This window comes from Copadichromis virginalis, linkage group LG23 (assembly GCF_057382275.1).
Source record: "Copadichromis virginalis isolate Kocher_CV1m ecotype Utaka linkage group LG23, C_Virginalis_male_GT1.1, whole genome shotgun sequence".
Lineage (NCBI taxonomy): Eukaryota > Metazoa > Chordata > Actinopteri > Cichliformes > Cichlidae > Copadichromis > Copadichromis virginalis.
This window is the reverse complement of record NC_140639.1, coordinates 28,222,526-28,249,999: the sequence shown is the minus strand read 5'-3', so window position 1 is coordinate 28,249,999 and position 27,474 is coordinate 28,222,526. Positions and strand designations below refer to the sequence as shown.

At 39.9% G+C, this 27,474-nt stretch overlaps 1 protein-coding gene across 2 annotated transcripts in view; it reads left to right on the top strand.

The window, feature by feature from the left end:
* LOC146681077 (uncharacterized) overlaps window positions 1-21,126 on the top strand; it is a 33,307-nt gene extending 12,181 nt beyond the window's left edge. Inside the window, exons 3-43 of one of the 2 annotated variants that reach the window (XM_085447673.1) lie at window positions 2,019-2,099; window positions 2,179-2,238; window positions 3,735-3,810; window positions 4,186-4,257; window positions 5,973-6,115; window positions 6,198-6,215; window positions 6,855-7,061; window positions 7,138-7,164; window positions 7,286-7,348; window positions 7,429-7,512; window positions 7,591-7,641; window positions 7,741-7,881; window positions 8,017-8,070; window positions 8,372-8,416; window positions 8,556-8,618; window positions 9,371-9,502; window positions 9,713-9,778; window positions 9,861-9,887; window positions 11,904-12,002; window positions 12,085-12,120; window positions 13,010-13,096; window positions 13,291-13,323; window positions 13,432-13,467; window positions 13,565-13,624; window positions 13,928-14,005; window positions 14,210-14,245; window positions 14,346-14,399; window positions 14,774-14,845; window positions 14,949-15,014; window positions 15,103-15,130; window positions 15,569-15,601; window positions 15,685-15,719; window positions 15,845-15,961; window positions 16,048-16,195; window positions 16,774-16,838; window positions 17,065-17,193; window positions 17,292-17,324; window positions 17,410-17,772; window positions 17,859-18,056; window positions 19,572-19,681; window positions 19,773-21,126. In XM_085447673.1, coding sequence (XP_085303799.1) covers window positions 2,019-2,099; window positions 2,179-2,238; window positions 3,735-3,810; window positions 4,186-4,257; window positions 5,973-6,115; window positions 6,198-6,215; window positions 6,855-7,061; window positions 7,138-7,164; window positions 7,286-7,348; window positions 7,429-7,512; window positions 7,591-7,641; window positions 7,741-7,881; window positions 8,017-8,070; window positions 8,372-8,416; window positions 8,556-8,618; window positions 9,371-9,502; window positions 9,713-9,778; window positions 9,861-9,887; window positions 11,904-12,002; window positions 12,085-12,120; window positions 13,010-13,096; window positions 13,291-13,323; window positions 13,432-13,467; window positions 13,565-13,624; window positions 13,928-14,005; window positions 14,210-14,245; window positions 14,346-14,399; window positions 14,774-14,845; window positions 14,949-15,014; window positions 15,103-15,130; window positions 15,569-15,601; window positions 15,685-15,719; window positions 15,845-15,961; window positions 16,048-16,195; window positions 16,774-16,838; window positions 17,065-17,193; window positions 17,292-17,324; window positions 17,410-17,772; window positions 17,859-18,056; window positions 19,572-19,681; window positions 19,773-19,983 — 3,537 coding nt within the window. In that variant the 3' untranslated portion in view covers window positions 19,984-21,126. The remainder of the gene's footprint in view (window positions 1-2,018; window positions 2,100-2,178; window positions 2,239-3,734; window positions 3,811-4,185; window positions 4,258-5,972; window positions 6,116-6,197; window positions 6,216-6,854; window positions 7,062-7,137; window positions 7,165-7,285; window positions 7,349-7,428; window positions 7,513-7,590; window positions 7,642-7,740; window positions 7,882-8,016; window positions 8,071-8,371; window positions 8,417-8,555; window positions 8,619-9,370; window positions 9,503-9,712; window positions 9,779-9,860; window positions 9,888-11,903; window positions 12,003-12,084; window positions 12,121-13,009; window positions 13,097-13,290; window positions 13,324-13,431; window positions 13,468-13,564; window positions 13,625-13,927; window positions 14,006-14,209; window positions 14,246-14,345; window positions 14,400-14,773; window positions 14,846-14,948; window positions 15,015-15,102; window positions 15,131-15,568; window positions 15,602-15,684; window positions 15,720-15,844; window positions 15,962-16,047; window positions 16,196-16,773; window positions 16,839-17,064; window positions 17,194-17,291; window positions 17,325-17,409; window positions 17,773-17,858; window positions 18,057-19,571; window positions 19,682-19,772) is intronic. The other variant, XM_085447675.1, reaches the window with a different exon arrangement.
* Window positions 21,127-27,474: the final 6,348 nt, after the last annotated feature.

The window sequence follows — 27,474 nt, the reverse complement described above, 5'->3', positions numbered from 1 at the left end:
CAGCTCATCTTGTTTGTAGATTGGACTGGATCACTTTACCTGATCCTGTGAGTGGAAGTATTGACCTACAGTCATCCATTTACCCTGCAAAATCCACTCCTGGAAAATGACTTTTGCATTTCCTCAAAGCTTTTGAGAAGAGCAAGTTGTAAATTAAAAAATGAGCCAGGTCAAAGGTCACCAGTGACCATTATTCTTTTGGAAGGATCCTTTCAGCAGAACTTGGTTGACAAAAATTGCATTTTTAAGATTTCAAAATAATTCATATACAGTTACACGTACATTTACATATATGCTGCAGACAGGAAACGCTCATGGCTAATTCAGCATACTTTCAGTTGCTCCAACACACAAATAAATGTGCTAAAATAAAGACGCCAGAAAAGATTTCTTCTTTATGTGTTGAGGATTTGATCACTATCAATATTTAGGAAATATGAAAGTTTAACGCATTAAGAATTGGACAAACCAACATGATGGCACTCATCTCAGTAATAAGCATAAAGCTACAGCAATGCTATAAAACGGGAAAGAGAAATTATCACTTTTAAACAGTTTTTAACAGTTTTTGTTTTATACAACAGTGTGGTGCAAAAGAATGAGACGCCTGTTTTGTACGCATAATCTCCAGGGTACCAGCAGAGGAAATGCTAAAGAGATGTTTCACAGTTCTGACAGGAAAAAATGAAAAACAGCAACAAATCCTCCTCCAGAGGTATCTGGGAGTCTGTTCTTTCTTGTCTGTGACGTCGCCCTGCGGCACTCCGTCCAGGGTTTGTGTCATTAACAATAAGGAGGTAGTGCCACCTTTAACCTCTGAGACAGGGACTCTGGTGATCATATGACTCTCTTTGAAGTGGAGAACTGTGGAAGAAATTAAGATGGCTGCAGTTAAAGCTCATAAAATTTGCATGCTTCTGATCAGAGGTGTGGACTCAAGTCACATGACTTGGACTCGAGTCAGACTTGAGTCATTAATTTTATGACTTTAGACTTGACTTGAAAAAATGTTCTAAGACTTGTGACTTGACTTGGACTTTTACACCAATGACCTGGGACTTGAATTGGACTTGAACCGGTTTACTTGAAAAGACTTGATATTTCACCCCAAATATAAAATTTAACATACATATTATATAGAAAGTGTGCACCATTAATTCAATTCATTGATTCATTTATTCAAACCACACTCCGTACGTATGTGTGCGTGAGCTGTAGCACAGTCAATCAAATTAACCAGATTTAAAAAAAAAAAAAAAAAAAACGCTCAAAAATGCTGCAAGGAGTTATTTTTTTCAGGTACATAAACTATGAAGTAGTCAACAAAAAACCGAACTGCAATATGCAAAACATGCAAGAAGAGAATCACAGACAGAGATGGAACAACTTCCAACTTTCTCCGACAGTTGAAGTTGCATAAAGAACGGTAGGTGGTGCTTCTCTCTTGCTACGATGAGATCATGACTTCATCTAACAAGCAAATCTTGTCCAGGCTACGTTGGTGATACAGTTCTTTTTAATGTGTATGATTTTTTTGTCATGCGATTTTAAAGCCGGCCCTGCAAGCGCATCCAAGAATAACATGCAGCTTATCTCAGAACTGTCGGTGAAAATTATTCTTGGAGCTAGGTTTAATTGAGCTGCATTTTAAAGAGGTGCAATTTCACAATTTGTGTATATTTTCTAAGTTCACTATTTCGTTGAGGAAAACACAGATTTTAAAATCACATGGTCTAATATTTACATTTAGCATAACTACAACATTCTTTTTTCGTTTTTTTTTTTTTTTTAAAGACTCGAAAGGACTTGAAATTCAAAGTTTCAGACTTGTGACTTTACTCTGACTTTTACACCAGTGACTTGAGACTCGACTCTGACTTGCCTGACATTACTTGAGCCTTGACTTGTGACTTGAGGATAAAGACTTGAGACTTACTTGAGACTTGCAAAACAATGACTTGGTCCCACCTCTGCTTCTGATAATACCTATGGTGGGATTCACTGTCTGTGTGTTTTAGGGTGACATGGCAGACCTGAGACTGGTGGGAAACCCTCGGTCAGCTGAGCGTTTATGCGACTATGAGGACGACTCTGACACTGTGAGTTCTTGTGTTTCCAATATTCCAGTCAAACCACCAGAAGGCTTTTGTGAAACACAGTTTTTTCTCTGTATCGCAGGGCTCTGGTGACTATGGCAGCGGCGACGGCGAGAGGAGGCAGATGGGAGGCAGCGTGAAGGTCTGTATGAGCTTTGTGGATGTCTTATATGAACATACAAGAGTGATTTACAGTCTCTGAAATCATCTCAGCTCGAGATGTATTTCAAGAGGAACAGCAGGGCCTAGTTGCATTATGGGAATTGTAGGCATTGAATTGCTTATTAATGGCTTTCTGGAGGTCTCTCAAAGTTTTCTTTAGACATTAGCTACTTTTTAACAGACCATTATCAGAGGAAACTTTTTTATTTGTTAAGCCATGTAACACTATGAATCATTCAAGCTTATAAAAAGGCGCCTAACTGAAGGGATGAACCAGTGTTTTGTCTATACATAACAGACAACAACAACAAAAAATTTAATTTGTATCTTTAGTCGTTGCTACCAGCCTGTCGCAAAAACATATCATTTGTTCCCATTTCTTTAGTTGAATCTATAAAAAACTCCAAAGATAACAGTTTCACAGACATAAACTAGTATTTATTTTTCTTGTAACGACTAAATGATTCCCAAAGAGCTATTAGCTCAGTACATCCTTAAAAAATCTGAGGAAAATGGACAATTGGAGGACAAAAAGAGAAGTGGCAGCCCCAAAAAGATACCTGCAGCAGATGAACAGTATCTGAAAGTCAAGTCCTTAAGAAACCGTTCACTGAAGCATCATCAGAGATGGTCTCAGTGAAAAGGTGGCTGTCAAGACGCTTTTCTTGATAAGGAGAAAAGGCTGAGGTATGAAAATTACACTGGACTGGACTGAAAATCAGTGGAGACAGGTTTGATGGAGTGATGAACCCAAATTTCAGTTTTTGATTTTGATTCGTCAGTATGTACGGGGCAGGTTGGAGGGAGGTGCAACACTGAGTGTCTACAGTCATCATCGAGCTGCATCTCAGCCAGTGGTGTTGGAGATCTTTGTCAGAACTGATGAATTACAAACACAGAAAAGTGCCATCAGAGTTTGAGCCACCATGCAATACCATCTGAAAAGAGTCTGATTGACAAAAGCTTAATTTTTCAGCATGACAGTGATCCCAAACACACTGCCAATGCAGTAAAAGCACACTCACTGCCCCCAAGAGTTTCCAAATGTGGAGCGATCATTTGGCTTAACATTATTTAGTAGTAGTTTTTGTTTTTAATTTATGGATCTCTTTCAGTTAAATCTTTTGCAGTGAAATATTTTTACACTAGGATCCTTTATATATATGGGAGACCATAGAGAATATGAAAAACAGTTGGATGAACTTAAAAAACACACATATCCCAAAACATCATTAATACATCAGCTGGTAACACACTGCTCCCTAGTGGTGAACATTTCATTTAAACTTTCAATTTCAACTGAATGCAAATTATCTGCTTTCCACCACCTGGTGGAAGTATTTGTCTGCTCTTGTGCACAAATATTGTCTGAAAATTACATATAAATGTAGATGTACATGTGATGTGGTTGCATTCCATTATGTGAATTTCCAGATGTTTTAAACTGTTGTATTTGTGTCCCGTTCCCCCCCACAGACCACCCCTCCACCTTTCCGTCCACTGCCTGAACCTCCGCTGATTTCCTCACACATAAACACACTCGCACAAACAGGTAAAGAGAAAGTGTGTTGATTTATAACTAAAGAGCTTAAGCGTGCTCTTCCAGGACTCTCAGCATGTCACTGCGCTGTATAAATGTGTAATGGAAGTTTTTAAATCATGCAGCAGGCGCTGCCAAAGAAACATCATGTAGACATTTTTAAGCCAGAAAAGTTTACGTCAGGTTGCCTGTCTGGACCCATGTGAGGAGATTGCTGCAAGGAGTGTGTATGACTAGAAGTTCTTTAGCTCCCTCTAGTGGATGATAAAAGAAGTAATTTCTCTTTGAGTGAGTTGCTCGTGAAATAGGACCGTTCCTTTCTCCGTCACGCCACAAACATGTTTCATGAGTTCTCCGAGCAGCAGGTAAAGGTATGTTTGTGTTCAGATGTCTGGTATCAGCCCTCCGTGGAGTACAGCAGGCAGGACTTCAGCAAGCCTGGATTATTAGGCTCAAGAGGTGGGTCGCAGGGGGCAAAAGGGTCCTGATAACGGCTGGCAGCACATCAGATTAGGATCATGTCCTAATCAATCTGTGGCCTTCCTATCACAGTAAAGAAGGAGCGCTCTGGCTGTTGCTGCTTTCTCATTCTGCTCAGTGTATGGGTGGAGGTTGATTGAACGTCAGCATCCGCTCAGCAGGCTTCAATGCGATGGTGTCTTAGTTTTGTCCCCAAGAGAGCAAATCTTGATGATTACTGAAGTAGCTGACTACTTACTACTGAAATTTGTAGCACAAAATCCAACATTATTTCTACTTGTAGTGCTACTCTGAATAGTCCTCAGGAACTCTGTTTAATCAGATTGGCTTAAATTAAAATCACAGGATGGTAGAAATGACATTTTAAAGGTATAATCTTTATTAAAATCTCTGTTCCAGTCAACTTTGGTGCAAAACATAATATAATAACTTACCTTTAATGCTCTATCGGACATTTCTTGAGTAAAACGTTCTGTTGTATAAGTGACGATGGGCAACGCTCAAATTCAAATTTCAAATTCAAATTTTATTTGTCACGTACACAGTCATACACAGTACGATATGTAGTGAAATGCTTGGACAACTGCTCGTGACCTAGAGAAAACAAAAAAGGAAAAGGCTATGAATAAGATGAATAAGATCATGGAGGTCCAACACTGACAAAATAATGAATGAATGAATAAATGGTTCAAAAAAGTGCCATATACCTTAAATATAAAAATACATAAAATAAGATGAAAATTGGTGTTTCAGATTTTATGTTTTTCATTAATGGTGTTATTTCCTCCTTTTTTTTTTTTTTGCTCATTTTTTATTTATTTATTTATTTTTATTTATTCATTCCATTCTCCTATTTGAACTTTTTTTTTTACTTTCTATTTCCTGTTTTTTCCTCTTATTTATTCTCGTGTGTTTTTTATTTGACTGTTGACTTATTTATTTATGTTCCTGTTTTTACTTCATTTTCACTCATTTTATTTAATATTTACTAATTTTGTTAGTCCACAAACAAAACTACTGTAACTTTTTATTGTGAAGCAGAAGCAACTAAACCTACTAGTTTAAATACAAAAAACAGTAAAACATGCATGTTCTGCCTCTCGTGACCTGTTTGGGCTCATAAAGACATTTTCACTCCAGCCGTCACCAACAATAGAAAACCAACGTTAATTGTAAGCAGCGCTAATGTGTCTGCTTTAATATTTGTCTCTTTTTTGTCTTTACCAAAAGCAAACTTACAGATCAACATGGTTTTATTTTATTTATTTATCTATTTCTTTATGGTGGACCTGTTAAGTTAAATATAAAACCCTGAAGAAACGATACAGCTAACCTTGAAATGAGAAGCAAGAATTCCTGCTTCCCTCTATAGGACTGATTTCTAAAATAAAATTGGCCTTATTTGCAGAGAAAAATAAATAGAAGGCAATTTCATTAAAGACATTTTTTGGCTTTTGCTTTGGCATCTTCTGTGCTTTCATTTTGTGATTATTGCAGTTCCAATTTCACATTTTGCTTTGGGTGATGGTGAAGGACTGTTTGCTGGATCAGCGTGCTTGACATCCATATGCTATATAAGAGCAGATGATGCATTGATAGTTGCTGGTCTTACATTTACACATATTACATTTGTATTTAAGCATTCTTGTCCTGCGGCACAGTCTAGATGTTCCTAACTTGCTAAATTACTTCAGGTACAATTGGTGCTAAAGGTGAAAAAGGAGACAGAGGAGAGAAAGGCTCAAAGGGGGACCAGGGCCCTGTAGGAGCGAAGGGAGATTCAGGTGTCAGCTCTGGCTCTGGTTTCTCTGCACAGGGTGGAGTCCAAGGACAGAAGGTAAGACACCACTTTGTGTCTGTGAGTGTGTTTTTAGTGATCGTATGGCTGATGCACTCAACTGTTTCTTCCTGCTTTTCAGGGTGAAAAAGGTGAAAAGGTATGTAAAGTGTCGGTCCATGTACTCATACACATGCAGTTTGGCTTTTATACATAATGAGCTAAACAAAAATAAGGAGGTCAGCATGTGTACAAATAATCCCTGCAATGCAGAAGCTCAGGATTCAGAAAACTCTAAAATCTCAGTCTCAGAGCCATGAGTTTTGTTTTTCGCACTCGGCTCTGTCCGGTGTCACATATAGTTGAAAAGATGGCCTTATAGGGGGAGGAGCTAAAACTATTTTGAGTTCTGAATCATTGAAGGCTACTCTGGTCGAATCAAGGAATAAAAACATGTTGGAGATGAGCAGAAAGGCTCATGTCAGAATGAATGAATTGAAGCACAAGAGCAGAAATGTCTAAATGCCGATCAGCCGGGAGCAAAACTTATGATACAGATTGAATTTGAAATTTTATTCTTGCCATTAGAAATGATAGAAATTATTTCAGGTTCATCCATAACAACATGTTTTGTTTCTGCTGTCAACAGATCTACTGTGTCTCTGCTAGAGAAACTATTATTGCCTTTATTATACACATAAAGCTTAAAACTATAATTCACATTTAAATTATCTAAACCTGTAACCTAAGTATTAACTAAGTATTACATTCCTTCCAAATCCAACATTCTCACTCACAGGGTGATCTTGGCAAAGGCTACACTGGTAAAAAAGGAGATCGTGGGGCTCAGGGGCCTCCCGGACCACCTGGTCCTACAGGACCTGCAGCTGAGGTGGTCCGACTTGGGGATGGCTCTATTGTGCAGCAGCTGGCCGGACCCCCCGGACCACCAGGACTGCCAGGGTCGGATGGGCCTGCAGGACCTCCTGGAGCTGATGGGGAGCCTGTGAGTACAACGAGGTTTAGAGCTGTTTAATGTTTGGAGGTTCATGTTGCTCAGAGGTTGTTCATTAATCTTTCAGGGTGATCCAGGAGAGGATGGAAGAGCTGTGAGTTTCTCTGTTTTCACATTGAAATATTGCTACAAAAGAAGAATTATTTATAGGCTTTTCCAGATAAATCGATTGAAATATTATCAGTGTAATTTGGGGTTTTTGCTTCTGTTTCCAGGGTCCTCCTGGGCTGCAGGGTGTTCCAGGAATTCCAGGAGGTCCTGGTGCCAAAGGCGAAAAGGTGCCCTATTTAAGTCATCTGTTTAAAGAAGACACATGGCATTATGTAACGTGATAATCCGTGGTCTTAAAATCCTCCAGGGTGAACGTGGAGAGGGTCAGCCGGGACCCAGAGGCCCCCCAGGTCCACCTGGACCTCCTGGACCTGGTACTGGTGATCGTCCAGTAAGTCCAGGCTCCACACACTCTTTTCATTCATTTCATAACTTCCAAAACTTTTCACTAAACTTATGCTTCTTACAGACATTTGTTGACATGGAGGGCTCGGGATTCCCAGACTTGGATAAAATCCGGGTATGTTTTGTTTTGGGGTTTTTATGTTGTTTTTTTTAACATAAGTAAAAAGTAGTCACTTGAGGTGGTAATATGATTGTTTTGGGATTTGTTATCTAGGGTCCACATGGTCCACCGGGTCTCCCAGGTCCTCCTGGCCCTCCTGGGATCCCTGGTACTTCAGTGGCAGTGGGCCTTGATGGTCCAATAGCTGTTGGACCTCCTGGACCACCTGGGCAAGATGGTGCTCCGGGATTGCCAGTGAGTATTTTACTTTGATTACTTACCATTTTACTTCCTTACCACCCAATGCCTTCATTGTTCTGCTTTTAAATGTTGTTGATGTTTATTTGAGGTATAGTAAATACTGACTCTGTTTTGTGTTTGCTGCTGTAGGGACCCCCTGGTCCTCCTGGGCTACCCGGTCCACCTGGACCTGCAGGAGGAAAGGTAAAGATAGACTCAGTCTGTGGGGCTGTACTATGGTACATGCTAGCAAGAGACAATGTACTCACTAAAAGACTTAATCATTTATTAATAAAATCTGAATGAGAAATTCATTAGTTTTATTTAGTGATTAACCAAAATATTTTAAAGATTTTTATTTTGACCACAAAACAGCAAAAAAAAAATTCAAGAAGGATTTAAATGAATACAGCCTACAATCCTGGACTAAATGTAATGATTCAATAGACATTTCTTTTGAATGTATTGACTATCATATATTTTGTTTTAAATCTTCTTTCCCCAGGGTGACAGTGGTGACCTCGGTCTTCCAGGACCAGCTGGAGAAAAGGTGAGCTTCATTTTTAATTTCAGCCCTTAAAACTCTCATCATTGAAAGCAGAAAGATGTTCCCCACTGAACTGATATGAAAATGTTGTACTTGGTGGCCCATCCATGTACTCTTCACATTCTTTGTTGCTTTCCTTTAGCAAGATGCACAAGGCTCCAGCTTTTTCACCGGCTTGTTCTCTTACTTTACTCCATCCTCTACGGTGTGTAATGGGTTGGTGGTCCTGGGGCATGTCTCTGCTGTGATGATTTATTTTATTTTCTCGAGTTTTCTGCATTATTTACTCTTTATTATTATTATTATTATATTACTATTATTTTCTGTTTTCACAGAATCTTTCAAGACATTGCAGCTGTGAAAGATTCTGTTTCCATAAAAGACTTTCTTCACTCATTTAAGGACCTACTCTGCGTTTCCTTAGTTTCTGTCATGCATATACAAAGCAAGGTGTTCATATTAAAAATGACCAAAGTTTTAATAAATCAGGCTTCACACTGTGCAGATTTTTAGATACTTTCACCAAAAATGGTTTCTTTAAATAGTTACTTGGTACAGGGACCTATGAAGAACAGGCCGTACAGCTCACAAGCACTGGGTACTGCCCCTCAGCAAGCTTCCAGAAGCTGGCTAATCATATGACAGTGTCCTGTTAGAAAGAGACATGCACTAACATGACTTGCTTCAGACATACAGGGCGATGATAAAGAGGCATGTTTGTCCATTGTTGAATTATACAATCAGCTCTAGTACAATCCAAAAATAAATACAGGCACATTAATGAGCATAGTAGGTCCCCAAACCTTAACTGTAACCTTCATCCGCATCTCTATTTAACCTCCAGCTCTGCACGTGCCTGTGTCATGCCACCGTTTGCTCTTCCTGTCCTACTTTTCTTCTCCTCTTTATACAGTGTTGAACATAATCTGACATTACAACTGACCTCTGCCACCTAAGGGCTCTCAGGGTGAACCAGGACAGGTGGGGACATCAGGACAGACTGGCCTGGCAGGGCTTCCAGGTCCAATGGGACCAGTGGGACCACCAGGGCCCCCCGGACCACCTGGGCCACCATATCGTATTGGCTATGTGAGTAGATTCCTTTTCTCCTTTTTTTTGTTTTCTTTTGTTTTTTGTGGACAGATGAGAGCAAGTACCAAGCTAAAAAAAGTTGTTAGTTTGAGGATGCCGGTAGCAACCATTGATATCTACTCTGAAATGTCAACCAGTCCAAACAGTCTGAGTGGATGAGAAGCTAGCAGTGATCAGTTGTTTTGACTTCAAATTATCTCCATACAGGGCGATCAAGATGGATATGAGGTACTCAGTGGTTTGCCTGGACTCAGAGGCGAACCTGGACCCCAGGTAACGAGTTACAAATATGGGAGATTGTTGTTCCTTGTAAATTTTTGTATATCTCATGCTGTCCTGTGCCATATTTTTCCAGGGCCCACCTGGTATTGCAGGTCATCCTGTAAGTATGCCAGAAAAACTGTATGGCTTGAATAAGTTATTTCTTTATGTCCATGATACCGTAATTATTCAGCCCCCTGAGTCAATTGTAGAACCACCTTTTGCTGCAATTACAGCTGCCAGTCCTTTAGGGAACGTCTCTACCAGCTTTGCACATTGTTGTGGAAGTTTTCCACTTAAATAAAGCCTGCAGACGAGCGGTGAGCGGTAGCTGACATTCTTTAATCCAAACACACAAAGAACATACAACCAAGCTTGTGGAGCCCCTGCATGACCACGGGGCAGACGGTCAGCAGAGTCTCACTGAGCCTAGCATGGCTCTCAGTTAAATACCTTCTCCAGGAACAAAAGGCAGTACACAGCTGTTTCACACCTTAAGGTTTACACTCCCTTGCTACCTCCCAGAGTCCTTGAAGAGACAAAAGACTCTTCCTGTGGAGTTCCTGTTTCCCCCAACATCCTTACTGCACCCCCTCTTAACGTATGAGTGTCAGACATGTTAAAATCCAGTAGCACCAAGGCATCATACAATAATGTGATTAATAAGTGAAAGAAATTCCTATACAACATCTAGAGACTGAAATCCTTGCCCATTCTTCTTTGCAAAACAGCTCCAGTTCAGTCAGATTAGATGGACAGCGTTTGTGAACAGCAGTTTTCAGATCTTGCCAGAGATTCTCGATTGGGTTTAGATACCAGACAGGTCAGGAATAAAGTTATTGAGAAATTTATAGCAAGCTTTCCCAAAGATTTCCCAAGCCTTGAACATCCCATGGAGCACTGTTCAACAGCAGTGCAAGCCACTGTAGTATATTTTTTCTTCTTAAACTTTATTGATCCCCATGGGAAAAATTCCTCTTTGCATTTTACCCATTCACCCAGTGAAGCAGTGGGCAGCCATTGGGCGCCCAGGGAGCAGTTTGTAGGAACGGTATCTTGCTCAGGGGTACCTCAGGGTAGCCGTTCAGTGGATTCAAACCCCTGACCTGGAGCCATCCCTGCCCCTATTAACATCAATTCGAATTAGGATTAAATCCAACTATCTCCACAGTAATTTTGCTTTTGTTTAGCATCCGAGCTATCTTCTTTTTTTGGCATGAGTGTGGCTACTTAAGTCACATAAAGTATAAATTTCACATCAAAGTACAAGGGTCTGAATCAAATATAAAAAGGTGTGCCTCAAGGTTCGACTTTGGGGCCACTTTGGTTTTCTGTTTATTACTGATATCAGTTATATATGTGTTTTCAAATGATTTGTTCAATTATTTGCTCTGTTGTGTATCTGTTAATCACATATTCAGTTGGCTTTTCAGTCTGATAAGCTCTGGGTTAGTTAAAAACATCTAAGACTTGTCTTATTAGACCTGACAATAAAGATTACATTAGTATTTAGCCTAGTTTTAATATCAATAAATTACACATAGAAAAATGAAGATCTAAAAAAATGCTTACAAAATTTTTTATAGACTCTTACTATAGAGTAGTATAAATGTCTGTATTTGTCTGTATATGCAGTATTCCCTCCTTAATGTGTGGATCAGTCTCAGTGCAACATCGTCACACACAAAGTGATTATTAAAACGTGTGTGTTTTAATAATATTTATTATAATCCTTCATATCCTTTTTTTAAAATTTTCATATTTGTGATCCATCATTCACGCACTTTCATCAAAGCACTTTTTTTTAGCCCACATTCACACTCTGATGCATACATCACAGAACAACTTAGGGTTCAGTATCTTGCCCAAGGATACTTACAGTAGTCATTACATCTACATGAGTCCTATATTGTTTCACAATTCATAAGCACAGTTTTTTAACCCCCCAAAATCCTGGATATTAAGTGAGAAACCATACCTATGTTTTATATGTACATTAACATAAATGAAAAAAGTCTTCCAAAGTTTGTCTTATTAACAATATTAGTAGCAGCATTCCATTTTAATTCAGTGAATTTATGTCATACTTTTATGAATTCACCACTCCTGTAAAGAATATGTTTTACTGTTTTTTTAGGGAAATCCAGGTTTACCAGGAACACCTGGTAGCAAAGGAGCAGAAGGACCACGAGGACCTCCTGGGATCCCTGGCTTGAATGGTTTAACTGGAGAAAAAGTATGGCTAACATTAGTGTTACTGTACACTTACTAGTATTAATGATATGGTCTTCTAATACAGTATCCTGATTCTTTTTTAGGGTCCAAAGGGAGACAGTGGCGAGAAAGGAGAGAGGGTGAGTTGAATGCAGACTTAAAGTTGTTAGGAAGCTCTTCATTTCATATCAGCTTCATCAGCATATGCAGTTCCCAAATAACCTTTTAGTTATTATAATTTATCTAGAGTTTACTGTCTATCTAAATCGATGAAAGGAATGTGTATGTAGGATAATTTGTCATAGATCATGTGATCTCTTTGAAGATTTCTTTAGAACAGAAGCAACACGTGCAAGATCGCAAGTGCTTCAAAGTTCTGTTTGGGCCTACCTATTTTTTCATTAGTTTTATTGAATTCATGCAAACTTTCCTTTTGTGGAGTTTAGTTATATGCCGATGACAGCAATTATAGTTACCAACAAAACTTTCTTTGAAGGTTTCTACATTAGGTCCTTTTATTTCTGTATGTCTCAATGTTATGATCGCTGACCATCGGATTGAGTTATATGCAGATGATGCCTTTATATTGGAGCGACCGTGGCTCAGGGGGTTGGGAATCGCATCTGTAACCGGAAGGTTGCCGGTTCGATCCCTGGACTTTCTGTCCTGGTCGTTGTGTCCTTGGGCAAGACACTTTACCCTACTTGCCTACAGGTTTTGGCCAGAGGGGCCGATGGCGCGATATGGCAGCCTCGCTTCTGTCAGTCTGCCCCAGGGCAGCTGTGGCTACAACTGTAGCTGCCTCCACCAGTGTGTGAATGAATAGTGGTATTGTAAAGCGCTTTGGGTGCCTTGAAAAGCGCTATATAAAATCCAATCCATTATTATTCAGTACCAGTCAAAAGTTTCATATGCATGTTCAATATTCAATAATGCAATATTCATTCAGACAAGGACTCGATTAAACTATGCTCTGAACATATTGCATACTCACCCATTTCTGCCTGATAATGCACCAATTTGTAACAGGGTTTGCCAGGAAGAGATGGTGGACCACCTGGACCTCCAGGCCCTCCTGGACCTCCAGGACAGATCATCTACCAGCCAGGAGGAGATGTGAGTCTTCATTCAACTTGTAAATGTACAGAGGTTGAATGATTCTGGATTAATATGTGAAATAACACTAACCCACACAGCACAGCCTGTCTAAATCGATTTTCCTCCTGATGTTACTCATCTACACTAATAGCCACAGCATGCTTGTTTGCTCATTCACATTCATACTAACTGACCTAACTTTGTCTTGCTAGTATAACGACCTTTATTGGAATGAAGCAGGGCAGGTAGGTGGATGCGCCCCTCAGTCCCCTAACAATCTTATCAAAAGCGTCGCCACAAAACATTAAGTTGAGAGAATATTTTAGCATTTTCAAACTGCGTTTCTTTTTCAGGTTGGACCAGGTATTCCAGGCAGGGCAGGATTCCCAGTACGTATCACCATGATCATCAAACAGTTGAGCCTGTAGGAAACCAACTGATTCAAAACAATGCAAGTAAGTGATTATATTGTGTGTATGTATTTAGGGCCCAATGGGACCAAAAGGGGAAAAAGGGAACCCAGGGCCACCAGGATATGCACCTAAGGTAGGTGCATATCTTTGTTTGTTCATTTCACATTTTAAGACATGTATATTCATTATATTTTGTGCACCATTGTTTTTTAATTTAATACATTTTCATATTAACATGATTTCACATGATTTTTAATTACATTCCTCTCAGTAAGTGACATACTTTTTACTTTCCAAATTATTTAACACAATTTGTGTTAAAGTAACAGGAAACGAATGGAGTTCAATATTTTAATATCAACAATATTTTTTAAAAGCCTTGTGACTTAAATACTGTTTCCAGTAGTATTTTTGTAAGTTCTTGCTTTTTGTTCAGGGAGAAAAAGGAGAGCCTAGTGTCATCACGGGGCCTGATGGGAGACCTCTATTCCTGGGAGGCTTGACAGGACAGCCGGTAAATAAATCAAGTTAAAAAAAATCTGTCATTATGGACTTTGATGATAGAAACAAAGTATTTATCCAGCTGCCTTAGTGTCGATCCGATACCGATATCAGTGTTGGCATGGATAGTTCTAGTTCAGGTGATCATTCCTAATATGTTTAAATCAAAATATCACTGTGTGTGATGTTTACAGTGTGCTTGTGTCTTAATTTGCAGGGCGAGAGAGGAAGTCCTGGCCCAATGGGATTTCCAGTATGTTGTCTAAATTTTAAAAGTTCACAACTTTAGACTTGTTTAACAAGTTAGCAAAATCAGATTAGTATAACGAGCTTCAATGTACATTTTTCTCCAGGGTCCACAAGGTCCTCAAGGCCAGAAGGGGGAGATTGGTTTTCCTGGCCGATCGGTAAGTTTGGCATCTTTACAAAGATTTCATGATAAGCCTTCACATAGTTAGGCAGGTATTTGACTGGAGTAATGACACAAACAACTGCCCAGTAGGGAAATATCACCCTTGATGCTGATCTCATGGCTACAAATATAAAGTGTAAAAGTATGAAGTCAGAAATGTAGTGGTTTGTGCAAATACTATGGCAATCAGTTGATTCTTCATATTAGATTTATGTGACAGCAACTGTGAAAAGAGAACAACAGTGGAGTCCAATCTTAGGAAGCTTTGATTTGCAGGGTTGAGAGGGAAGACAGTATTAATAATTAATTATTTTTTTAGAAGTTCATTATGTCAGAATGTAACTGTGACATTCTGCAACCTTGTTTTAGGGTCGACCAGGACTAAACGGTGCCAAAGGAGAGAAGGGAGATGCAGGCAGTGGATCTGGATACGGATACCCTGTGAGTGCTGAAGATTTGACTTTGCCTTTTTATCAGATCCTGATTTCAATCCATTTGTCATCTTTTACAGAAACAGTAATCAATATTATTTTTTGTGTCTCAGGGACCACCAGGCCCACCAGGGCCCCCTGGGCCTCCCGGACCTCCTGTTCCTATTGACAGACTCGGAGTGAGTCCAGAGATGATATTTTCCTGTTGTGGTGCATATATCGGTCAAAATGGGTTAAAGTTCCCTAATTCTTTCCTTTTAATTTCAGGGATATGATTACTCCAGGTATTACGCTGGTGAGTTTACTTCAAATTCAATGTTAGATGCCAACGTTATGAGAAACATTTTAAGAAGTACAATATATTACCTTAATATCTGTATGGTGAATGTGAAGCGTCATGGTTAGCTTGGCTTAGCAGAAAGGCTGGAAGATATGCAACAGCTGTCTGATCTCGGTCCAGCAGTTAAAAAACCTCCAAAAATCTCAAAAAGATTTCTCCCCACAGTGATTTTAGAGTTAAAAAGGGTTTAGGTGGAGAGCTGTGTTTGAATTACACCGTCCCACTGGTGGAGTTTAGCAGTAACTAAAAGGTTCAGAAGCAGCAGTTGTTTGGCCTCTATGTTTGGCCTGACTCTAATAACGGGTCGTTATCCTTTGCAGTTACAGTAAATAAAGTCAGGATTTGAGGAAATGCTGTGTTCTTGCGGTTGTTTAACTTGTTGTTTTTTAACAGTTAAAGGAGAGAAAGGAGATCGGGGACCACCAGGTAACGTCCCTGACAGACGTGTAAATGTTTAAAGTTTTCAGTCTGTGGACAAATTTAAGGCAAGACATTTTTGTCTGTTCCAGGTTTTGGATCAAACATTGACATTTACAGTTTAAAGGTGATCCCTCGCCTTTGCACACTTTAGATTTTATGTCTTTATATTTTAAGATTAAGTTGTTCAAATCGGTTTGAGTTTTGATTGTACTGCTGGCTTTCTCTCTGATTTTTAATGTGTCTACCCAGAATGAGCTGAAAGGTGAAAGTGGCATGAAAGGAGAGAAAGGAGAGCCAGGCGGAGGATATTATGACCCCCGGTATGGAGGAAGCGGAGTCGGAGCCCCGGGAGTGCCTGGACCTCCAGTACGATCACACTCTGGAAAACATACTGCCACTTCATGTTTTTAAAGATGCTGTAAATCAGACTCTGTGTCCTCCTGTCTTATTAGGGCCCTAAAGGAGACTCCATTATTGGCCCACCAGGCCCCCAGGGGCCACCTGGACCACCTGGAAGAGGGTATGATGGACCACCTGGACCACCAGGGCCACCTGGACCTCCAGGAGCATCACTAGATGGATCTTACAGAGGCACACAGAGTGAGTTAAACTGGAAAACATCCCTTAAATATGAAAGACTTCTTAAAAGAAGGTGATTTATTAAAATTTGAATGACTTGCTGCTCCTTTAATTTAAACCCCACCTGGATTAACAGTCTTGCATTTTAAAGTGTCCTCTGAGTTTTTGTGCATGAAGAGCTGCTTATCATTTCTAAAAATTTCCCCACATATACAAGAAAACTTTATGTGATAGATGGAATTCTGGCAGGTTTGTCATCAACAAAAGCCTCTGATACAAAAGTGCCTGTAAAAGTTAAACCTCCTGCTTATATTCACTTTTAAACTAGTTTTTTGGTTTTTGGTTTTAAGAATTTGGGCAATGATGTAGCATTTAAAGTGTGCTGAATTATCTGTTCATTGTCTACCCATAGATAACTATCATTTTATTACTTTATACTGAAGAAAACTTCACTGCATCATTGCATTTCAACTCTGTGTGCTCAGATTCATGTCTTTTGAGAAGGCGTTCTCTTTTCCATGTCTGGCGCCTGCAACGATAACGATAATGCTTATCCAAGCATTTAGCCTATGTTTAACAAATCTGTGCTTGAACCACAGCTATCAGTATTCCTGGACCACCAGGACCCCCTGGACCTCCTGGAGTGCCTGGTGTGACCTCTGGGGTGAGTAAAACTTTTGTTTATTTTCTGGTTGTCTGTCATGAACTTTAAAAAAAATGTTGGGCGTTCAAATTTTAAAGAGCTGGAAATTATCATTGATTACCTCAATGGATTAGCATAAAACTTGGAAGTCCATCCAGTTTTGTTTTTTTTAAATAATTTTCTAAAACCACAACAAAAACACACGTGTCGGCTGCACAGTAATCCACATTGTGGTCTGTGTTTGCAGGTGACAGTGTTGAGGTCTTACGAAACGATGACAGCTACAGCTAGAAGACAACCTGAGGGCTCTCTGGTGTACATACTAGACCAAACAGATCTCTACCTACGAGTCCGAGATGGAGTTCGTCAAGTCCAGGTGAAACATTCATCTTCATAAATCAGCCGGAAAGATGCAAAAATACTTCAACTGTGGGGTTTTTATCTATATTCATTCTGTTTTTTCTTATTTTTCAGCTTGGGGAGTACATCGCTTTCCCCAGGGAGGATGTGAGCATAATTTTATTTGTCTTTTATCTGGTAATTCAGGTATATAGCATGCCCAGTTTTAACAAGCCACATGCTGCATATTTAGGGTAATGAGGTTGCTGCTGTGGAGCCTCCGCCAGTTGTCCCTTACTTCCAAGACCACCACTCCCACACGGGCACCTCCACCAACCACTTCAACCAGCCGCATGAGAGTCCGGCCCAACCACATGCTGAGCCTGACTATAAACCTACTTACGTCGATCCCAGATACCAGCCTGATTCGCGGTATCAGTCAGAACCACGGTACCCGGAACTAACAGATCCCAGGTTTCCAAGTTATACAGACCGGTTAAACTCGCCTGATAACAGGTATTATGTTGTGGACACTCGTTACCCGATCACCACTCCACGAAGACCACCCCCACGTCAACCCCAGAGTCCGGTCCACTATCACACTTCTGGGCCAGTGGTAAGACAAACCACTTGGTACATCTCAAAGTCTAGCTACTCACATTGTAAGAATACATTTTTACTTCTTGGCATGTTTCCCCACAGCTCCACCTGATTGCTCTGAACAGCCCTCAGACCGGCTCCATGCGGGGCATCCGCGGTGCAGACTTCCTGTGCTTCACCCAGGCTCAGGGCATCGGGATGAAGGGAACTTTCCGGGCCTTCCTGTCTTCCAGACTCCAGGATCTCCACAGCATCGTCCGCAAAACTGACAGACATAATTTATCAGTAGTCAACTTGAAGGTAGTTAAACAGTGTTCTCACCCAACCTGACGTGACCGGTGTCTCGTGAAAGTTTATGCATTGCTCTCACAGACTGTATAAAATAGATGGACATAATCTCAGTGACATCACCTGTTCTCTTCCTGCTGTGACTTTATCCTTACAGTTACAGCCATGTTGGCCTTTAGAGCCATGAGGGACTATATTTAGATGGAAGGGTACAGATTAGTGTTAAATAATAGACGAATAAAATATAGAAATTCATTCAGTAAAACTGGAGCACAAGAAGCCAAGATCTTTATCGATTAAAAATGCTCTAGAAGACACCACTGACTCAGGAGCAAGCTAGCAACTACAGCCGCCCATCAGTCAGTCAAAGATACCGCTATGCTAACTTTCAGATCGAAGCTTGCTTCAGCTGTAATCTCTCTGTTAGGCTATGATTATAAGAGGGCAAAATTGAGGCAAAAACCTGCAGTTCCTCTAATGGCCACTTGAGACTGGTCAAAGAAGTAAGTCAGTCACGCTAAAGTTCCACATTCAAAAGGACAAAAACCTACAGCAGAAGTAAACATATTTACAGCCCAGTATAAACACATAAAGTTTATGAATCACTAATTTGACCCTTCACATCAACTGTACACCGGGCTAATTATTTGCATTACTGTGCTGTTTGGATTTTGTAAAGACTTAAATTGAGGGAGGGCATGTCTGTTTTTAAAATGCGTGCCATCACAGGACACTCTAATTTGTAAAGCATTCTTCAGCAATAGTTCTCCCGGATTTCTTTTTTCACTCATTTGTCAGTCTAGTCTTTGTACCTGAACATTTTTAAAGGAATATAAACCATTTAACACTTACCTGTGCATCATTCAGTGATAAAAGAGGTAGCTAACACAAGGAATGAGTTATACATTGTATTGTTAGACACTTTGTTACTAGCAGCCTGTCACAGACCACATCATTTGTTCATAAAATATTATTTTTGCGACAAAGTGATTTACAAAGAGCTATTAGCTGAAAACTTGGCATATTTTAGGATATTGTGTAGTGTGTCCTTAAAACAACTGAGAATGGTAGGTATGAATATCAAACAAAAACTGGTCTGAGCAGGTGCCAGTTTAGCTAAGTTGGATGAGCAGGCGACCATATGCCACATGGGTAAGAGTGGCCGGCCTGGGTTCAAGTCCAGCCCTTTGCCCCATGTCTCTCTTTACCTTCGCTTTCCTGTTAGTCTTCACTGAGTCTGTCTAATAAAGCCAGAAAAAGTCCAAAAACAATATGCTGAAGAAAAAAAAACTTGAGTCAATGGCAAAGGTTCTGATGGAGTGATGAATGCAAATCCTTGGTTCAGCTTCTCGGTGCGCACAGAGATGTGTGGCACTATGATTATTTCCATCCTTTTCATACAGTCTGTGGAACTGAGTCACTATTAAAGCCAGCCTCAAATACTCGCTTAAGTGTTGACTCATTTTAAAGCTTTGACATTCCCAACAAAGTGTAATTTGACTCATTCATGTGCCTCGCGTTCACCAGGACGAGGTTCTGTTTGACAGCTGGGACGACATCTTCAGCGGCGGCAGAATGAAGGAAAACGTGTCAATCTACTCGTTTGATGGCAAGGACGTTCTTCACGACAACACATGGTGAGGCTCAAATCAGCATGAATCGTAACATTACATTAGCATTACGTCTTTAAGGCTTGCTACGGAATGACGCTTTTCTGTTTCTTCACAGGCCAGAGAAGATGGTCTGGCACGGGTCGACTAGCAGAGGCGAGCGGCACGTCGACAGCTTCTGCGAGACGTGGCGCGTGGGCGAACACGCGCTGACCGGCATGGCGTCGCCGCTGCAGAGTGGCAGTTTGCTGCAGCAGAGCTCCAGCAGCTGCTCCAGCTCCAACGTCGTGCTGTGCATCGAGAACAGCGCCGGCCACTCCAGGAGATAGACACGGACACCGTTTTTGTCCACACACAAACACGCACACACTATGATGTGCCTTTGTAAATATGAATTTTCTAAAGAATAATTCGTTTATGTATGTTAACTCCTACTCTATGGTGCTACACAGGATTACCCATGCAAGTTAAGCTCAGGTGACCTACTGTAACTGTCTCTGGCAGCCATGTTGGTGCAGCTTCTCTGTCATTTCTTTTGCTGTTTGAAAGTTGCCAGCTAGCAGTGTCTCTAATAATCATAACCACCGCTAGCTTAAGGTTGTGCACCACAGAAGAAGTAGACTGATAAATATATCAGTGATAAGTGAAACAGAAAAATCCGTTTATAGAAAGAATTCTGCTCTGTGACTAAAGTCCATATCTGGTCTTATTCTGAAAGGACAGGCTGCTGTTAAACTGTCATTTTTCAATTTCTGTGACCCCCTTGGCAACTTACAACACCCTGCAGCAGAGAACACATCGCGACTAGTGTGATTAGATTTATCTCAGAGAGGTTATACTGTACCACGAGAAACTATGTTTGTGTCTCTGGGCTGAGAAAAAGTGTTAAAATGGTTTAAATAAGGTTTTCTGTGCCTTTAACTACACAGCTAGTTTTTATATAGAGTGAAAATGGATATTAGTCAAACAAATTATGATAATGTAATGTTCAGTGTCCAAGAGCAAAGTAAACATTGATTATTTTGTATGTGAAGTGTGTGTTTTAAGCTTCTTTACACTGATTTTATCTGTAACCCACAGACTTTTACTCTGCTTCAAGGGAAGATATTTTCAAATTGTATTTTTAGCCATAACAGAGGGATATTTATTTTTTTTCTAAACTATGCTTTGCCTATAATTTGCGATGTGAGTCCAGTACATGCGCAAAGTAAGAATGAGTTTGTTTGCAGTCACAGAAAGCAAACAAATCACATACATCATGTGTATGTGATTTGCCATAAATCTGTCATGTCGTGTGTTTTTGCTGGCTTTTTGCCCACTGCCACTCTAGTGGAGAGGTTTCATCCTCTTCGTGTGCTAACAGCTGTAACCAATGCAGTGAAATGTGCATTAACTGTTGTGCCTTCTGTCATGTGAGCAACACGCTGAAATGCTTTGTTTCTCTTAATAAATTTGTGTGGAAAAAAGTGCAAGTTTAATCGTAAGTCGTGGATCTCATCATCTGCTGGTTTACCAGCGGCCTTTAAGAAGTTTGTACATGTGCTGATTACTTCTGAGACCTAATGGGACAAAACATTAATCACAGTTTGTTTACAAACACTCTGTATACACTTCATTTCTCATTTAACTGTAGCCTTAAAAACTATATTTGTATTAATGATAAAGTAGTATTATGCTTATTTCCAACTCCATGAGTCAAAATTACCCTTGTTTATCTTATACAGGGGATTGATGGTTGTTTGCTGATATTGGCGATGATACTGAATCGTTATAATTAATGTTGGTCCAGATTCAACATTGCAAGTAACTAATCACATTGTTATGATGTAATAGTTTTGTGATGCGGAAAAAAAATGCTGATGTCCACTCGGGAAAAAATCCAAAATAGGGTCAGGATTAGAGTTGGGGGTTGGGATGTGATCGTAGTTAGGGTTAGGGTTACACGACTGTGGTTAGGGTTTGGTGTGATGGTGTTTTAACATCACATCGCAAAACTATGACATCACAGCAATGTGACTGGTTACCTGCAATGTTGAACCTCTGGGGCCCGTTCTTCGTACGTCGCTTACTACATCCAAGATCAAATGACACATCCAAGACCAAACCATCGCGCTAACCGTGAGCTCGCTAATCCGGTTCCCCGAACACACCTGCTGTTGACGATTAGTACAGCTGGACGCAGGAATGTGACATCACTGGGTGTCGTAAAAGGGGCTACGCATCGATAGTAGAAACATTGATCGTCAACCCGCTGATTGGTCGGCGAAAATGTCGAAGGGGCGTGCTCGGTATTTTCCGGCAGCAGAGCAAGAACTCATGAGTGAGGGATTTCAGGAGTTTCAGAGTTTAATTAAAACGCAAGAGAACACTGCAAAGGCTGCAAAAGCAAGGAGAGAGGGCTGGCAGAAAGTTGCTGACAAATCAAACTCGTAGGTAATTTAATAATAATAATAATAATGGATTGGATTTATATAGCGCTTTCCAAGGCACCCAAAGCGCTTTACGATACCACTATTCATTCACTCCCACATTCACACACTGGTGGAGGCAGCTACGGTTGTAGCCAGGCTGCCATATCGCGCCATCGGCCCCTCTGGCCAACACCAGTAGGCGGTAGGGTAGATCTATCATATGACACTATATTGTCCAATATCATATGGCATTATATTATATTATAATATGTTATATTATATCCCCTTTCACATTAGAGCCACAACAGGACCCACAAGAACATGGGAACAAGTAAAAGTGGAATACAGGAGTATTCTACAGAATGGTAATATTTATCTCTTAGATTGCTTTGCGTCTCTTGGCAAGGTAATACTGGCCTGTAATACTCTGTTAGTTTGTTCATAACAGCAACCAAGAAAAGGGCAGAGGAAAAAAAGACAGGTGGTGGTCCTGCACCCCCTCGTCAACAAGTTGGTTAAGTAAATAATACCCTCACGGGAATATCGATATCTCTCAATGAGCACACTGTCGCGCTGAGCTAAAGGATCCTGTCTATCCCGCAATATACGCTGAATTCTGAGGACTCTCCTTATCAATCTTGCACCTTCCGCAATGGGTTGCTCGCGTAAACGGACAGGACATGGCTGCGACAGACTTCCCAAATCCACCTTCGCTTTTATAGCCGTGGTCTCTCATCTTGATTACACGAAGTAATTTACAATTACTACTCTGAAATATGAATTACATCTGTAATAATCACATACATGTAATAGAATGTTAATAGTACATTTCCCTTTTTTAGGAAATGACCTGTATGTATCTGTGTGACATCAATAAAAGGATCAAGTGCTGCATTATCTTTAGTTACATTGATGTTATTTATTTATGGTGAAACAGTGGTGGAATATCGCTGTTGCTTTCGTATAAATGAAGCGGACATACCTGCGTGGCCGCGATCTAATCCTGTTTACATAAAGTAAACCTGCTCCCGAGCAGGTTTACGCTTACGGCTCTGTTGCTATGACAGCAAGTCCCGGATGAGCTTCGGGGAACCGAACGATCCAGGATCACGCGAAATCGTCAACAATCTAATCCAGCTAACTTACTTAGCGAGGTACGAAGAACAGGCCCCTGGACCAACATTAGTGCTGATGAACCAGAACAACATAAAGACAAAGACATCAGTTCATGTATCTTTTCCCAGCTCCTCCGTTCAGCCTTTCTGTTTTAGCCCCTCCCCCTTTTAAGGCCACACTTAAACAACACTGGTAACAAAGGAACCATGCTGATACATCATTTTTGTTCCTTTAAATTAAGTTTCTTCTGATTGGCTGCCCCTCACGAACAGAAAGTTTGAACAACAAATGGTTGGGGTTTCTGCATCCTTGAGAGGACCATATTTGAGATTGCTGTTCTGTATGATGTGATGCAGAGCCAACAGTAGAATAAACAGCAGAAACTGCGCATATAGACTAATTTGAAATCCACTTTTTCAATGATTGACACTTTTATTTTATTTTGACAAAAGACAGAAGATGACCACAGAAAACACCACTTGTCAGCATAACTTTGTTTATCCTTTATCCTAAACACCTCTACAAGTCATCACCACCCAACAGTTATCCTGGGCTACAATTAAACCACCACTTTAACTGATCCACCACTCATATTAACAAACCAAACAGAATAAATAAAAAAACATATATACATATAAACCGACATGTAGAGATACTCATTAACACGGTGGGGCAAAAAAGTATTTAAGTCAGCCAGCAGTTGTGCAAGTTCTCCCACTTAAAACGATGAGAGACGCCTGTAATTTTCATCATAGGTGTACCTCAACTATGAGAGACAAAATGAGGGGGGAAAAAACCTAGAAAATCACACTGCAAATAAATTCTTAAAAATCAGACAAATTATGGTGTAATATGTATTATGGTCTTGAGGACTTTTAACTGTTTTTACAGGTTTCACGAAGCTTCCTACTGATCTCCTTTAAAGTGACAGAAAGAATAGAATAGAATAGAATAGAATTCAACTTTATTGTCATTGCACATGCACAGGTACAGGGCAACGAAATGCAGTTTGCATCCATCCAGAAGTGCTTTAGTGATATAGATATATTACAATATATATTAGCAATAATATAGATATGTGAGTATATTACAGAAATGGGTCTATTATGGTATGTTATAATGTACACGGTATGAAGTATGTTGTGAATATTCTATAACTATAAGTATGTACAGGCTGTAGTGAGTACAAGCTATGTACAGGATATGAACAGGATATAAATATGAAAAACTATACAGAATATGAAATGAAATAAATAACTTTACAGAATCTGGGATATACAGCTATACAGAAATGGGAACTATGCAAGTTGTAAACAGTTGTAGGATTAAAGATTATCGAATGTACAGAATGATTATTTACACAGAGCTATACAGTAGTGCAGTTAAGATAAGTGAGGGTGTAGATAGTTTCTACAGAGGCTATATAAAGTGCTAGTGGTTGTGAGTGGTGGTTCAGTCCATGTTATTATTGTGTTTGAAAGGGGAGTTTCACTAGTTCTGCTTATTTAAGATCAAAGTGTCTCACGATGTGAAATGAGTTAGACATTCCTGCTGTAGAAGACTGCATTTCCTTATACCACTCTTTCTGATTTGTCACCATCTTCTCCACCATGTGACAGTTTACCAGAACCGAGGCTCATCCTTAGGTACAATAACCTAACTGAAACTATATGTACTATGTTGAATAAATGTTTTAATCAAGAACCTCTACTAAAAGCTTAATAAAAGAATATAAAAGTATAACAGACATTTTGAATAACCTAGTAATTCAAATAGCCTCGTCTAACCTGCTCCTCAGAATAACTTAAACTCTGCTTTCACTTCTGCAAACTCTCTGCAACTTCCTGTCAACTCCTGCCTGCAACTTAGTGTTTCTGAAAGACACACACACTGTTTAAACCTCTGAATACAATATCAATACTGTAAATTATATTATTAATGCAATGGTAATGATGATGATTATTTACCAATAGCAGTAAAATAATTTCCCTGCTCTCCACACCTTCTACAGAGGCACAGTTGAGTCACCTGCATTACAGGTGACTCCACTCATCCATCCAACAACTTCTTCAGTTTGCTGCCATCAGGAGGGAGACTGAAGAGCCTCCGGGCCAGACCCAGCAGACTGGAATACAGCTTCGTCCATCAGGCTGTCAGGATGCTGAATTCACTCCCTGCTCTCACACACATGAACTCCAGACCAGCATTCATCTTTTCCTTCTGAACCCCCCCCCCCTCCCCCCCCCAAAAAAACCCCAAACATACAAACTCTGACCCACCACCATTGCCCTTTCACTGACTGCCCCACTCCCACTCGCACACGAACTGGCCCACAATCACTATGATTGTGTTGGACACTGCTGTTTAAATAATTGTATAGTATTGTATTGTGTTGTACATAAGACTTATTTGATGTTATTTTACTTTATTTTTCCTTTTTCATCTTTAGATTTTTAGTGTACACTGAGGGCTATGCGAGCATTGCAATTTCAAATGTGTATGACCAGAGAAGGGCATTAACGCGTTACTTGTAACGCGTTACTGTAATCTGATTACTTTTTTCAAGTAACTAGTAAAGTAAGGGATTTCTATTGCAAAAACGGTAATTAGATTACCGTTACTTTCCCGTAGGAACGCTGCGTTACTGAGTTACTAAAACCATGATTTTTTTGCGAGAATGTCTCATGACAGTGACGTAAGCGAGTGCGCCGTTAGTGACAACAGCTGTGTGCAGAGCAACAATGGATAACATATCGATTGTGGGAGAGAGTGTGCAGCGTTTAAAGCGTGGAAGTACTGACCTTACTTTGAGTTTGAGTCCATAAAAAGTGACAAAAACATTAGTGTCCGTTGTGCGTGGGAAGAAAACTTCAAATTACTTTTGAAAATAAGTAATCAGTAAAGTAACAGGATTACTTTTTTGTGGAAGTAATCAGTAATTAGTTACTGATTACTTTTTTCAAGTAACTTGACCAACACTGTGTATGACTGGTCTTTGACAATAAAGCTGACTTTGACTTTGATACCAAGGGGACAAATAAATGCCATCTTTTCCTTGTCTTCGCAGCCTTTTTTATCTGATCGTATCCCATACGCAGATCTAATACTGAGAACCATTGGCTGCCTGACAAGGAATACAGGGCATCATCAATGCGGGGCATTGTATATCAGGTGTATGGCAGTTGTTCAGTGTTCGTTAATCAATACAGATTCATTGCAGATATTGACACATATAAAACAGCTTTTATATGTGTCACCTCACATCTGCCTCACATCATTTATATCAGCAGGGGCTAATCTCCTTGACCTCTTTGGAGGGGGCACTAGGCCTGTCACAGTGGCATAACAGTTTGCATCTGGGGAAATAGAAAGAGGGCAGGGCCCTTTCCATTTTATCTGTCCCAGAATGTCATTATTTGGGAGTCTCTCCTGTGTCCCACAGACTGAATCCTCATAGAATGTGCTTTGCTCACCTTTCATCTTCACCCAGTCCCATAAGCAGAGGAACAGTGATGTATTGGTGCCATCAAGTACAGGGCTGTGTTGTTGGTTTCTTAAATCGTTTAGTTTTAGTGGTAAAATGTTGTGCTTGACTAATTTCTTACTTCTCAGAGAAGTCCAGTCTGCTGGCTCAAATTTGCGTATAAAATCATGAATTCAGTTTGTTATTTTTTAAGCAAATAACAAAGTTAGTTTGAATTTAAAACAAAACAGATATCTAAAATAATTTTTGTTTGTTTATATTTTATGGCAGGTAGTAAAAAAATGTTAAGCATTGTATTTCTCTAAAATAGTCGAATAGAAAAAAACAAAAGTTGGCCCAACAAAGTGGGTGGGGCTTTGTATATATATTTGAATGTTTGTGAATGAAAGTGATCCAGAAATTCTTAATAAAATGTTTTTGTGCACCAACAACAGAAAACCCCCAAAACAAAACCATCGCTTTATAGGCTTTAACCTTTTTTCATAACCTCCATGAAGGCAACCATGTCTTAGCTATGCGTACCTAATAAGCAGGTAATGGATAATACAGACAAATAGTTTCTTATAATGCATTCATTATAATAGAAAATAGTAACACTTTATAACATGACTTGCAAGTAAGGTGCAAGTACCCTGTACTTACATGCATTTTGTAGGCAACAAGTCAGGTTTTTGCAAGAAACAATGAAACAAGTGCGCTGTAAGCACTCTGTACTTTCTGGAATGGGAGCCATATTATGGAGTCACCTGTGAAACCCGTGACTAACGCACAAGTAGCCTGTAATTACATGCAATTTTGTGTAACAACTT